Genomic DNA, 14144 nt, shown 5'->3' with positions numbered 1-14144 from the left:
TACCGAACATGATTTAATTAAGAGCAACCACATCAGTGATTTTTGCTCAAATTTTGAGAAGAAAAAACCAACATGTTTTTTGGACTAGTGTGAGAAAGAGATTTTTTTGGAATTTTTAACTCTGGCAAGTTATGTATTTTTGTGGACCCCTGGTGATAGCATTGATCTGAGAATAACATACGCGCACCTGCTGCTGGCGCGTGCAATGCAAGGCATGTAAATGAGTAAAATGACCTATTTTTTTTTTCCTGAATTGTCAACGCTCTTATTTTTATTTTTTCCTTTACTTCCTCTCTCACTTTCCTACATGAAAGGACAAAAACTCAATAAATTTTTTAGCTAATATGGATGTCTAAAATGAGGTATATTATATCAATTATAAAATTTATATATTTGAAAACTACATTAAAAAAATATTGAGAAAATATCATTTTTAGTTTCTCAAGTATAATACATGTATCAGTTTTAGTCCTTAACTATTAAAATTTTAAATTAGGTGCATGACTATTCAATTTGTATCATATTTAGTCATTGACTATTAACATTTTCAAATTAGGTACATGACTATTCAATTTGTATCACATTTGATCATGTCGTTAAATTTTCCTGTCAAATTTATGACCAAACCACCAATAATTGGCTAATTTATTTAATTTTTATTTTAAATAATTTTTAAATTAAAAACCTTAAAATAAAAAATAAAATAAAATAAAATGAAGTCGGCCACCCCACCCTCCTCCTTTGTTTCTGACGGATATGAAGGAAGAGAGGAGTGGGGTGGTCAGCGTTCTTTTTCCCCCTTGCTAGAGACAGAGGAGGATGGCCGCCTTTTTTTTTTTTAATTACATTTTTTAATTTAAAAATTATTAAAATAATTTTTAAAATAAAAATTAAATAAATTAGCAGATCATCAATGTCTTGGCCAGAAATTTGATCAAAAAATTTAACGGCAGGATTAAATGTGATACAAATTGAAGAGCCATGTACCTAATTTAAATATTATAATAGTTTAGGACTAAAATTGATACATGTATTATAGTCGAGGGACTAAAAATAATATTTTCTCAAAATGGTTGAAACTGGTTTTTGATTGCAGAAGTTAGGTGAAGCCCATAGAAATGGAGGGAAAGATGGAAGGAATCAATCAATCTCGATTGTTGCGACGCAAGCATATGGGGGCTGGGGCCCACCCACAATTTCCTTTCATTGTTATCGTCGTTGCTTCTCACCATATCACCATTCGCTGTCATTCTTGTTCGTTGTAACAGCACATCAAGCTTTCTTTATCCTTGGATTGGATTGGATCACTTCGATCGCTCCAACGTAACTCTACAAATAATGCTTCTTCTTCGATTTCCATTCTTACGTTCTCCTTCTCATCTCTCCTTTCGCCTTCCACTCCGCTCCTCAATTTCAGCGTCCACTAAGTTCCCTTCGCAAATGGCTTCTTATACGACGTCGTCTCCTGCTCCCAAGCTCCTCTTCCGTCAGCTCTTCGAGAAGGACTCCTCTACCTTCACTTACCTTCTTGCCGATGCTCTCCACCCTGAAAAACCTGCACTGGTAAATTTTCCTGCAACAATTTTTTTAAATTTTCGGTTTTCCTGTTCCCCAATTTCAAATCCTTATGTGCCGTTATGAAGTTCAGTGTTTTTTTTTTTTTTTTAGATAAAGAGAAATTGTAATCTTTTTCTGTGGAGGATCATGAAGCTTGATGAATATTGAGCTTAATAATTAATGATTATTTCAATGTGTTTTCTGTAATCTTACTATGCCGGTTTGGGCAGTGATATTGGAAGCTATATAGTCCGTTATTTAGAATGGACCAGGAAAAAGTGGCTAATACCAGCTAGGGTCATCTAGTGGAACAATCATGTTTAGTCCTTAACTTTCAATTTAGTCGCTTATGGTCCTTCAATTTTCAAATTTAACTAGCCGTGGTCTTAAACTAAGGGCAAAGTTAAGATCAAAGTTGGTTAAAGATTTGAAAGCTTAAGGATAAAGTGGTTAACTTGAAAGTTGAAGGACATGGGTGGTGTAACTTGAAAGTTGAGGGATCACAGGTGTTTAAATTGAAAGTTTAGGACGAAATGTGACGGTGCCACTAAACTAAGAGGACTCCGGCTGGTATTAACTCTAACTTCTAAATATTTTGACCAGTAAATAGCTAAAAGTTGAAGATTATGAAACTAAAATTTCAAGTATTGACGCTGTATATGCTAGATTCTATTTGTCCATATAAGTTTACTGCAAATAGTTAATTTCTGTTGGATTATTATTTCTAAATCCATTGACCTGATTTTTCTTTGGTTTGAAGGAGCAAAAAGGTTGACATCTGCATCACTTTCTTTTGGCTGTAAGTTTATATATGTTACTAATGAAACTAATCTAACTGCAGTTGATTGATCCAGTAGACAAAACAGTTGATCGGGATCTTTCACTTGTTAAAGAATTGGGCTTGAAGCTCATATATGCTTTAAACACACATGTGCATGCTGACCATGTAACTGGCACTGGTTTGATTAAGGTTAGTATTTATTTTTCTGGCCACTAAGCTTGCTGTTGCTCAGGATCTTGTGTTTTTATTCTTCATTGAGTTAAGATTGTATTTTGCAGAGTAAGGTACCTGGTGTGAAATCTATCATCTCCAAAGCGAGCAATGCAAGTGCTGATGTTTTCATTGAACCTGGTGAAAAAATATATTTTGGTGATCTTTTCTTGGAGGTAAACAAATGTTTATTTCTGCTTATGCGTAATATATCCATGTGTTTTTTCATATTTGGGACAAAATCTTCATGGATAACTCGAGAGCATGTTACTCCATATTCATGATATTGTTGTTTGTGTGCAAACTGCCAAAGATCTTGAAATTTTTGCCAGACATTTTTCTTAATGATCACTGAACCTATGCTGATGAGGCATCATGGAAATTGCTTTTTGTTGATAGAAGCCAAGGAGATGATTTTTTTATAAAAAATTATTTTGTATACTAATGGTTAACACATTTAGACAAGAACTAGCATTCAAACTACTTGGAGATATAGCAAAGTTGCGGGCTTATTACTACTTTGAGGCTGAGAGGTTGTACCTCCTTTGTGCTCTATGGTTTAAAGAAAGTGGGCCTTTGTCACAGGTTCGTGCCACTCCAGGGCATACATCAGGCTGTGTAACCTATGTTACGGGAGATGGATCCAATCAGCCCTACCGACGAATGGCCTTCACTGGTGATGCCCTATTGATACGTGGGTGTGGAAGGACAGACTTCCAGGTATCGACTCTTGAAGTAGTCTGCCCTGCTTCCGGCAGAACTCAACTTCCTTCCTGTCTCACACATTCCAAAGAGAGATTAAAAAACAAAAAAGAACAGAGAAGAGAGAAACTTTTGTATGACCATATTTTTTTTAATCTTATTGTAGGGTGGAAGTTCATATCAGCTGTATGAGTCTGTTCACTCACAGGCAAGCACACAATCTTTACCTCCAACAAGCAGAACCAGTAAAAGAATCTGTATCCTTCTTTTGTCCCCGTTTTGATCCTTATTTTCTGGTCACAGATATTCTCGTTGCCAAAAGACACGTTGGTGTATCCTGCTCATGACTACAAGGGATTCACTGTAAGGACGTCTTTCCTCTCTGCTCTTTTATGTTATGCACCGATAAAGATAGTCTTCCTATGTTTCCCATTTCATCTTCAGGTTAGTACAGTAGGAGAGGAAATACAATATAACCCGCGCCTGACAAAAGACAAGGTACTTTTTCTACCAAACAACATATTCCGTAATTTTAACATTTTGCAGTGCGCGTGTGCATCATGTAAGCATGTACATGTTAATCAGTGTTGCTAAAGTACTAATGAACTAAAGAATTCGAACATTGACATATAAAGCAATGACAAACAAATGTAGCCTTTCAATTATTTCCTGTCGAGACTTGCATAACCTTATCGTGACTTATGTTCTTTGGAAACACGTTTTGCAGGAGACATTCAAAGAAATCATGGAAAGTGAGTATCCTATGTATTCCTATGTTCCCTTTTGTGCAAATACAAAACGCCCGACGCTTTGTTAATTGTTGTTAATGTTAAACGACAGATTTGAAGTTGTCGTATCCAAAGATGATGGATGTTGCTGTCCCTGCTAACATGGTCTGCGGGTTTCAAGAGACGAAAGTATAAGCCGTCCCTTCATGTCATGCACATCCCGGAGGGATATTTAGAGCTCAAAGCAAGGGTTACCAGCATTTTCCTAAGTTGGATAGTATAGTATAGAAAGAACAAAGGGTGTGTTCATTGTGGTGTGATTCATGTCTTGCTTTACCTTGTTCCCATTGAAACTGAATGTTGGTAAGAGGAAAATAAACATCATTCAAATATACCCCCTAAAAAAGCCAAAAAAAAAAAAAAATAAATTATAGCTAATTAACCAAGAAGACAAGATGTAGAAGTTTTTTTTTTTTTTTTTTTTGAAAACCAAGATGTAGAAGTTAACTTGACATTTTTTCTAGGATAAGGTCATGAATATTCTTTTATGTACCAGACTAATTAAATAAAGTAGGTTGCGCAATCAAATAAATGTCTAATATTAAAAAGAAATTGTATACTTCCATTATGAAAATAGGATCATTATACAATGGTCCATTTGACAAGGTGAACAAAGTTATTTCTTTTTTTTTTTTTTAAATTAAGTTTTTTTTTTCTTTTTTGTACAAATAAATTTAATATATAAGAAATATACCATTAAAAATTTCTAATTAAAATCTTTCAAATGACACTAATATTAATATTTTTATTTTAATATTTTAAATTAACATACAATTATATTAAGTCACTATGTTATGTTTATTTTCAAAATGTTGTAAGTTCATTTTTACGATACTACAAGTTTATTTTCAAAATATTGTAGGTTCATTTTTACAATTATAATGCAACTAACATATAATACAAATGAACCTAAAATAGATTCATTAAGAGAATGCTAGAGGTTCAATTTTATCAATATTGCAAGTCCATCAATAAACAATTAAGATTCAAACTATATTAATATGAGTATCATTCAAAAGATATCAATAGGATATTTTTTAATAATATATTTTGTAATATCAATAGGATATTTTGTAATATATTAATATGAGTATCATTCAAAAGATATCAATAGGATATTTTTTAATAATATATTTTGTAATATTGATTTTATTTATACAAAATAAAATAAAAAATAATATGTGTAAATGATAATAGGCAAATTGATGTCATTTTAAAGAATTTCGGAAGAACCTTGGTTCGATTCCCACAAGCGACGATACACCTTGTGGATTTACCAAAAAAAAGTATCATATTAATGAATTATGATCAATATCAATGATATTTAATAATGACATATAGTAGTATTATAATAATAAATCATGATTAATGATGCAAGGTGGACCACAATATATGATATAATTTGCCATGAAAATAAATAAAAAACTACTAACTGGTAATTAAATTATTTATTTGTTTATATTTTTATATCTATGAATCATATTTTATTCTAACAAAATATTCGTATAATATATTAAGTAATTGAAATCGTTATCAATCATATTCAACATTCAATAATTTAAACTATCTAATGTATAATTATATGTAGTTGAATAATAATTATTTCATTTTGTTAAAACTCAAAGAAAGAATTAATTCCATTATTCAACAAAGAAAGAATTAATTTCATTATTTATTTTAATTTAAATTTATAAGTGTAAATGTATTTTTGTGTAGCGCAAAACAATTTATCACTTCATTGTGTTAAAGCCGTAATTTTCTAGTTTTTGTTGGGAAAAGGGGGGAGTTAGTTTCAGTTATAGATTTATTTAATTTTGGATTGCATTGGGGAAAGGATTTGCTTGGATTATTGAATGAATTTCACTGCTCTTCTCATCTCTTTTCTCTACTTCCCGACCCCAATTTGCTATTAGGGTTTTTTTGAAAAAAAACCGTTTAATTAAAGGTCCTACCGGGAGTCGAACCCAGGTCGCTGGATTCAAAGTCCAGAGTGCTAACCACTACACCATAGAACCCTATTGGTGGTTTAAAAACCGTTTAAATGATATTAAATAATTCAATTCTAAGTATTAATTAATTTATTTTTTTTTTCAAAATTTTTATGTATTATTCAACTTTTTCAAAACATCTCCATTAAATTTAGCATTATCATTTTTTATCATTGTCAACGAATATATTTAAATGATATTAAAAATAACATTATTAACCACTCAACATTATTAAACAATACAAAGGTTCTACATCTTAAAAAAATCATATGCATTATTATACATTCATTTATAACATAAATAATCCATAATTCATTCATAACTAACCGAGCAAAAAGTATTACCAATGTATAAATCACTACAAAACCCAAAAATGTACAATTGAAAAAACCACAAGCCTACTTTGCATTGTCTAATATATAAAAATCCAAGATGAAAATGTTTTTTTTTTTTTTATAAAAAGTATTATATTTTTATTTAAAAGTATTACATTATGATTGTTTAGTATTGCATTTCATTATGTATTATAAGTGTTGCAATTTGGATGATAAGTAACACTATTATTGTAGACGTGATAATTTAATTACACTATCGATCTACCAAAAACTAGCACCAAGTTGCTACTTTACATATACAAGGTTGTGAGTTCAAACCTAAGTGTAGGTGATATTGACTCTTTGTGCTTTAATAGGTTGAGAAAGTAGTTATAAACAAATATTGCATTCAAAAAATTTACACTATCAATCAAAATGTCTTTGTAATTATCACACTATCAATCAAAAAGTCTTTGTGGTTTTATATCTTCATTCACGGATACACAAAGATGTAATGTCAAAACATTTGGATTTGGAGGGCTTTGAAAATGAAAGTTACGCAATCAAGCTATTTAGTTATATTGAAGTGGTTGGTAGAAATTTTAATGGTTCTAATTGTAGGCTAACCATTAACTCTACCAATAATGAAAATGTAAGGATTATGGTTACAAAACATCCAATATACTCAAAATGAATGGTATAAAATAAATTAATTCCAGTAATGGTCCCCTAACTTTTGAAATTATTTCAACAATGGTCCTTATGTTCAGTTAGTGAGGTGTTATGTGTGGAGGTAAATTAGTCTTTTCATTATATGGCCTTCTACTTCCTCTTGAATACAAAACTTGAAAAAGAATTATCTGCTTCTCGAGAGATATATAGAGCAAACATAAATTTTGGTCCACATGTTTAATTTCTACCAAAAAAAGTTTAATGAAGCAAAAAAAGAGGCTACCTTGAAAAATGATTTAGCAAATATGTGGCTACAGTACCGGTTCGGTTTAAAACCGGCCCGTGGTCATCCCTATTCAAAACAACATAAAGGTGGTTATGCAAATTTCTCAAAAGTCAAAACAAGAGGAAGAAGAATGCACCAACAATCAACCATGGTTCACAATTAAGAAAACAGAAAATTTCCATTTTGTCAATTTCTCATAATTATTCTTAACTATAGTATTACACTTTGTTGTTAATAGGTAGAGCTTCAACTATTCAATTTTATTGAGTTAATACTCAAAATGGTTCTTGACTATAGTGATTTTTCTCGATTTCGTCCTAAACGACTTTTGTGACCTAATGTAGTCCCAGACTTGTGTGTTTTTGCTCAATATAGTCCTCTGTTTATATTTCCATCCATTTGCTGTTAAATCGAAGGATATTTTTGTAATTGCAATAATCCCTCCTTTAAGAGAGAAGGAAAAAGCTTCAAAACTCCATGGCCAATGTTTATGAGGATTTGCAGAAAAAAAAAATTGTGAGTGAAGATGGTGAGAGCTCCACAGTTAATGGAATATGTAACAATACACGGAGAGAGAAACTAGAATGCTGTGCAGAAACATATGGAACCTAACTCAATTTGATAAAAGCTGTCATTTAAGGTGGGCAAATCACTTGAACTTAATTTAAAGAAAGGTCCATTCACTCTAGATGAAGTTGTATTGAATATTGAGCTCCATGCTAAAATGGGAAACAAATGGGCGAGAATGGCTGCTGAGGTGTGTATAACTCTATCTTTTTATGGTTTTTTTTTTAATAATGTTTAAATCACTAATAGTACTTCCATCCATTTGTGTCCCATGGTCGAAGCTTTGTCAATATTTATGTGATAAAACTACTTAGAAAAAATACATGTTTCTTCAAACTAAAAGTGCAGTTTTTAATGGTTGAAGCTTTGTCCTCTATTTGCATGTGTTTATTGGTTTGAATATGTTATCGCGCTATTAGATCAGGCGAAATTGTTACACCATAGAAAAAGATATAATTTCTTTCATGTGCTTTGTTTGCTATCACTCACTCTGTTTGGCATCATCTCGTTTCTTTCAGTTGTTTGGCCGTACGGATAATGAGATTAAAGACTATTGGAATACTAGAATCAAGAGAATGCAATGAGCAGGCTTGTTGATCTACCCTCCGGTTGTCCATTTGCAAGCCATACACGAGAGCAATCAAAATGAGGATATGAGCACATTCTTGACCAGGGATACATATCATTCTAATCTTCTGCAATTGAACTATTTTGAGATCCCCGCTGTGGAATTCAAAAGTTTGGAACTAAACCAGCAGTTGCATCCACTCTCACCATCTTCACTCACAAATTTTCCTGCAAATCCTCATAAATATTAGCCAGAGTCAATTTTGAAGCTCTTTCCTTCTCTCTTAAAGGAGAGATTATTGTAATTACAAAAATATCCTTGAATTTAACAGCAAATGGATGAAAATGCAAACGGAGGACTAAACTTACATTGGGTCACAAAAGTCATTTAGGACAAAATTAAGGAAAACCACTATAGTTGAGGACAATAAAGTTAGAGCGTGTTTGGTTCGCACATAAGAATCAAAATCGGTATGGATATTAAATAAAGCTAGGGTGTGTTTGGTTCCCACATGAGAATCGGAATCAATGTGGATATCAAATACTTGAAGGGTATAATAGGTTTCAGTTTCAGTGATTTTGAACTAAATTTAATTATTATTATTATTATAGTTAAAGTTGATATACCAAAAGCTATTAAATTTGGCTAATTTTAAATAATTGTTTTATTTAAAATTATTTTTTTTTTAAAAAAATCAATTTGAAAACCTGCTAAAAATGGAGAAAACTAGCAAATTAAACTAATGAACTAATTGCATGAAATAGGTTAACTGAAGAACTCAATTGTAATTTTTTTTAAGTTCAGTAGAGCATAATTAGATTATCTCATACAATTCTGGCCTATTTGATCCTTCTCCCTTTCAAAAAAATCCATATACAGAAAAATAGAGATAAAATTGATAATAGAAAACTAAAAGCAAAACAAAAAGTAAAAGAACCAAGTGTAGTTTTAATATTTCCTTATTCATCATCAGTGTCTTCAAAAAATCATACCAAAAATGCGTCTCTTGAAAAGTGGTAAGAGTAAAGTATTTTAAAACTATAGTAATTTCAATATCAAATTAATTCAAATAATGTTATTGTTTACAATTTCTGGACATAAGCAATTTGACAATCGAGCAAAGTAAACACCAAAGGAAATTGCAAAAATGTAGGGCAGTTCCCCTGAATTAAACAAAACAAAAGCTCAGGTGTCAAACCTTGAGCCTTGAGGATGCCCCTTTAAAAGCAATCAAACTCGATATAGGCCGGGTGAAATTGAGCTCTCGCACATCTCATCTTACGCGAGAGCCCATTGGATCGGCCATTGTTTCTCACGCATATACATACATATAAATAGGGATAATTTCGTGTAAAACCTTTCTTCGGAGCAAGAGAAGTGAGAGAAAAGCTCCTACTGCTAGAAGAAGAAAGGGATTTAGGGTTTCGATGTATGCCCGCAACGGAACTCGAGCGCCATGGCAGTAGAAACTGAAGATCGCTCGGTTCTCTCAAGGCAATTCTGTTGGATATAACCCTAGGTTGGGTTCATTTTATAATAGAAGTTAGTGGGCCTTTTAGGCCCGTGTATCTAGCAGCCCAAATTAGTCAATGAGCATTGACCTAAAGTTAACTTGTTTTTGCCAATAATCTTATAGTAGAGTGGTATGAAGTGACTTTTCCATTTCAGAGGCCATAGGTTTGAGACAGTATTGACTCTATTGGTGCAATGTTTTTTTTTTTTAAAAAAAACTTATACAAAATTTTCAATTAAAAAATACTCGTAATAACTTATTAGCTTAATTTTGTAAGCTCATTAATTAGCTTAATTTTATTTACATGACAGTTGCATTATCACTATCACATCAACCTAACATGATATTGTCATGCCAAACTCAAATTTCATTTTATTAATATTTAAAGATAAACTAATTTAATCACCAAACATATTAATATAGAGTTACTTTTACACCCACAAAGTGGCAATACTTTCATGGAATGCTAATGGCTCAAGCCCATTGTAATCATTTATTATTCCTTATTTTGATAGCTTTAGTGATTAAACTAATTACTTTTAAATATTGATAAAATATGACTTTGACATAATTTTCTTTAATTATACAAAAGTTTAAAATGCATGAGCTAACTGGGCAAAATTAAGGAACAAAAAGTAAGAAGCGAATCATATTTTCTCCACAAACTGTTTTCGGTTGACAGAAACTACGGAGTATAAAAGATACATTGCACACTAAACCATATTGTCAATTAGCCATAAACAACTTGCTGGAACAGGAAGGAATTAGGAATATGAAACACCAAGGGAATTGGCAAAAATTAAGATTGCCACAATGGAAATAACATAGTCTAGGAGATACTCTGATTACTAAACATGAGTAAATTTCACATTTCTATATATCCATTTGAACATTTATAATTCTTGTGCCAAAGACCCAAAGCCTTCGGGTGGCCATACCTGCAGGAGCAAACGGCACTAGTGTAAGCAGAAATGATGGTCGGGGAACCACACCAACTAAAATAATGGATGAGATCACGTATTTTTCTTGTAACCTGTAACCACACAAATCACACATTGGTAGCAAAATCAAAAGGAACTAAGAGGAAGGTTGTGGTTTTTCTAAGACCCTTTGCAACCCTTTCATCAGGTAAACTATTACTCTGTACATTATGTGTCAAAGGAGCTTTCTTTTTCCTTTTTCTTTTTTGTTCTTTATAGGGTAAGGGGCCCAAGCAGATCAAATGAAGTTTCTTTTTTCCTGATAAGTAGTAGATTTATAAGAGCTTAGTTTTAACGGTTCAAACCAAATTAGAGGTATTTGGGGAGAGAGACGGTTCATAAGCATGAATCAGATATTGTGACTTGTTTTTTTGAACATATCAGAGGATTGGGGATTGAACTTGAATCCTCTTAGTTAGAGTCTCAGCCTCTCAGGCCCCCCAAGCCAGTGGACTTTAAGGTCTTTGTCATCCCCTACTGGTTTTATAACAAGAACCTGGCTACTGTAATCTGTATATGTTTAATACTCCGTTAAGAGTGAATATATAGCATGGCTTCACCCCACATGCATCCTTCAGTATAACACTCAGTTCATCTTTTTTCACAAGAATATACACTGCAGAGTATATATGTGCAGATATGGTGAGGTAGAAGGAAAACTCTAGTTCTATGTTTGAATCTTTAAATGTTATTTATAGTCATAAGGAAATATGGTGATGAGCTTCTGTGAGCTGAAACTGGAATATGTGGTTTTTTTTTTTTTTTTGTTGTTGCTCCACTCTACCTAACTAAGCAACCAATTTTGGCTGTTATATACCTTATATTGCATTTGCACATGTGAAAAGGCCAACATTCTCAAAAGCCAACAACAAGCACACTGCACACATACTATCTAACCTTAAGAAAGAGGATGGTCACTTGTCTTTAGGACACAGTTTGACCAAAAGAAACTGCACACAATCTGATTTGGATTAACCTTTTTCCATTTCACAGTTAAAGAGAAAAACAAGCATGTCGTTCAAGTTCAAAAATGAATCTAGAAACATCCTAGTGTGCAAACCAAACCAAAGATTCAGATAATGAAAACTGAAGACATGGAAACTTCAAAACTGGTGCAAACATTTTAATAAGGGTTAAGAATGAGCAGCCAATCCAACATAAAAACTGGATGAAGCACAAAAGTTCCACCCCAGGGATAAAGAAAACAAACAAAAGTACAACTTACCCTATAGAAGACTTTTCCCAGAATGAGACCATATGGGATTGGTCCAAGTTGCCTTGAATCCTTGGATGCATAGATGTTATCTCCTTGAATCCAAACATGCCCCTTTGGCACCTACACTTGCCCCAACAAAATGTGAAAAGAAAGAAAACAAGAAAGAATTTAATAATAAAACAATAAAACATAGAACATGATTTCAAGGACAACAATCTTGACTTTCAGAAAATGCAGCAGCAGCACATACAAGCTTAGCTCAGTGGTTTAGTAGGCAGTATTTGGAAGAAGAAACCAAGGTTCAAAACTCAGTAGCGGTAGTGTGGGGATTATGCCCAAAGTGGGCAGATCCCTTGTGCGCACCAACATTTGGCTTGTCTGCTGAGCCACGGAGTTACCGTGATTTACCTCTTCTCACATGCTCTGTCAGGTCAGGGCGTGAGGAGATGTTAGAGTTGGGGATTCAACCTTTTGGAAGAAGAAGAAAATGCAGCAGCATAAGTTAAATTGCCAGCAACTTGGAAAACAGTTCAATTAATATCATTCCCAGTTGCTGTTATTGAAATTCAGTTCCCAAAACCTTAACTGATACTAGTATTTACAGTCACTAAGCTTAGATTTCGATGCAGACAAGTTGTCACAAGAAATTACCACCCCCAATACTAAAACAAACTAGTAACAAGTTCCTATCGCTCCATATAAATTAGTACCAAGTAAAAATCCTACATTGAAATAATCAAAAACCAGAAATGACAAAATTAATGTGCCTTAATCAATTCAGCTATAATAGCACCCAAAAAATTGGAGTTGAGTTTCAAAAGCAGAAAGAAAAGCAGACACCTTTACAGTGATAGAGCGGTCACTGCGTCCAGGTTCAGCTAGATAAGTGACGTAATCACCCTCCATACCCATAATGCGCTTGGTGATAGTCTTTCTAGGGTTATCAGTGGCGCGAACTAGGACGACATCACCGGGGCCCACCTTCCCCAGCAACGGGGACACGTGCTCGACGAGCAACACGTCGCCGGTCAAGTTCAACGTCGGAAGCATGCTGGGGCCGTACACCTGAGCAGGAAATTTTCGAAAAATTAAAAAGAAGAAAAATGAACAAAACCTAAAATGTAAGGAGATAAAATTTTGGCGGAAGTGTACGAGGATAGGGGAGCAGACGTATCGGTCGGCGACGTGCAATATACAGAGGAACTTGACGAATAAGAGGGATTGTTGGAATCCTTCTTTAGCTTTCAATCCCCATTGGTTAACGTTGATGTGCCGGAAAAATCTGGATATCATCGTCTTCGGTTTCTCGGAAGCGTGTCGGCCGGACCACCGATTTCATGAGACTGATAGCCGATGGTGTTGATGTTGTTCCATTTAGGAATTGGAGCCAACTTGAAATCCAAAATGAAATCGCCCCTTTTACCTGTTGGCCTCCATTTTAGGCCTAAATACTTCTGTGCTTCAAGTCAAGTGTATCACATTAATTTAGAGTAGTCAAAACCGGATTTAGCCTGTGAGTCCGTCTCATCTCACCAGATAAGTAAGATGAGCTTTTAATTGTATGGCCATCAAAATAGATTTAGCCTGGCAGGTTAGTCCGCCTCACCAAATAAGTAAGACGGATTTAGCCTGTCAGTTAGTCCGCCTCATTTCACCAAATAAGTAAGACGATCTTTTAATGGTAAGACGAGCTTTTAATAGTATGGTCATCAAAACGGATTTAGCCTGGCCTTCACCAAATAAGTAAGACGAGCTTTTAATTGTATGGCCGTCAAAACGGATTTAGCCTGGCAGATTAGTCCGCCTAATCTCACCAAATAAGTAAGACGAGCTTTTAATTGTATGGCCTGTATTTTGACGGGGTTTTTTAGTCCATGGCCAAAATGGAAGAGGATGCTATAGTCCTCATTTCTTGGTATAGAAGCTTACAAGTGCACAAGTGACTAATTTGAAATGAAGTAACCTTTGGTTTTACATAGAGGCAACTTTGATGTTCCTACAA

General features: G+C 33.6%; 2 protein-coding genes, 1 long non-coding RNA gene and 1 other non-coding gene across 4 annotated transcripts; 1 reads left to right on the top strand and 3 right to left on the bottom strand.

Moving 5' to 3' along the window:
* The first annotated feature begins 1135 nt into the window (after positions 1-1135).
* LOC116019167 (persulfide dioxygenase ETHE1 homolog, mitochondrial) lies at positions 1136-4372 on the top strand. The gene is made up of 9 exons (XM_031259297.1): positions 1136-1563; positions 2399-2527; positions 2617-2724; positions 3134-3268; positions 3417-3458; positions 3554-3613; positions 3695-3748; positions 3978-4002; positions 4091-4372. Exons 1-9 carry the CDS (start codon positions 1339-1341, stop codon positions 4171-4173), a joined length of 861 nt encoding a protein of 286 aa, XP_031115157.1. The 5' UTR covers positions 1136-1338; the 3' UTR covers positions 4174-4372.
* Positions 4373-5981: 1609 nt separating this feature from the next.
* Positions 5982-6053, bottom strand: TRNAQ-UUG. The gene has a single exon. It is a non-coding gene; the product is annotated as a tRNA-Gln (tRNA).
* A 2094-nt stretch (positions 6054-8147) lies between these two features.
* On the bottom strand, positions 8148-9921 carry LOC116033535. Its single transcript, XR_004100868.1, has 2 exons — positions 9632-9921; positions 8148-8660 (listed from the first exon to the last, which is right to left on the bottom strand). It is a non-coding gene; the product is annotated as an uncharacterized LOC116033535 (long non-coding RNA).
* A 646-nt stretch (positions 9922-10567) lies between these two features.
* Positions 10568-13606, bottom strand: LOC116017120 (mitochondrial inner membrane protease subunit 1). Its single transcript, XM_031257654.1, has 4 exons — positions 13295-13606; positions 12983-13207; positions 12152-12262; positions 10568-10884 (listed from the first exon to the last, which is right to left on the bottom strand). The coding sequence occupies exons 1-4, from the start codon at positions 13433-13435 to the stop codon at positions 10840-10842; spliced, it is 522 nt and encodes a 173-aa protein (XP_031113514.1). The 5' UTR covers positions 13436-13606; the 3' UTR covers positions 10568-10839.
* Between the last annotated feature and the right edge of the window lie 538 nt (positions 13607-14144).

This window comes from Ipomoea triloba, chromosome 1 (assembly GCF_003576645.1).
Source record: "Ipomoea triloba cultivar NCNSP0323 chromosome 1, ASM357664v1".
NCBI lineage: Eukaryota > Viridiplantae > Streptophyta > Magnoliopsida > Solanales > Convolvulaceae > Ipomoea > Ipomoea triloba.
Note: the sequence above shows the minus strand (reverse complement) of the source record. Positions and strands in the feature narration are given on the sequence as shown.

Excerpts from the sequence above, each read along its gene's own strand:
- LOC116017120 (XM_031257654.1), bottom strand. The coding sequence starts at position 13,435 with ATGATATCCAGATTTTTCCGGCACATCAACGTTAACCAATGGGGATTG. Across the intron at positions 12,263-12,982 it reads ACCGCTCTATCACTGTAAAG|GTGCCAAAGGGGCATGTTTG; the intron begins GTGTCTGCTTTT and ends GGGCAAGTGTAG. Across the intron at positions 10,885-12,151 it reads TGGGAAAAGTCTTCTATAGG|GTATGGCCACCCGAAGGCTT; the intron begins GTAAGTTGTACT and ends TTGCTCCTGCAG.
- LOC116019167 (XM_031259297.1), top strand. The coding sequence starts at position 1,339 with ATGCTTCTTCTTCGATTTCCATTCTTACGTTCTCCTTCTCATCTCTCC. Across the intron at positions 3,459-3,553 it reads ATGAGTCTGTTCACTCACAG|ATATTCTCGTTGCCAAAAGA; the intron begins GCAAGCACACAA and ends TTCTGGTCACAG. Across the intron at positions 3,749-3,977 it reads CGCGCCTGACAAAAGACAAG|GAGACATTCAAAGAAATCAT; the intron begins GTACTTTTTCTA and ends CACGTTTTGCAG.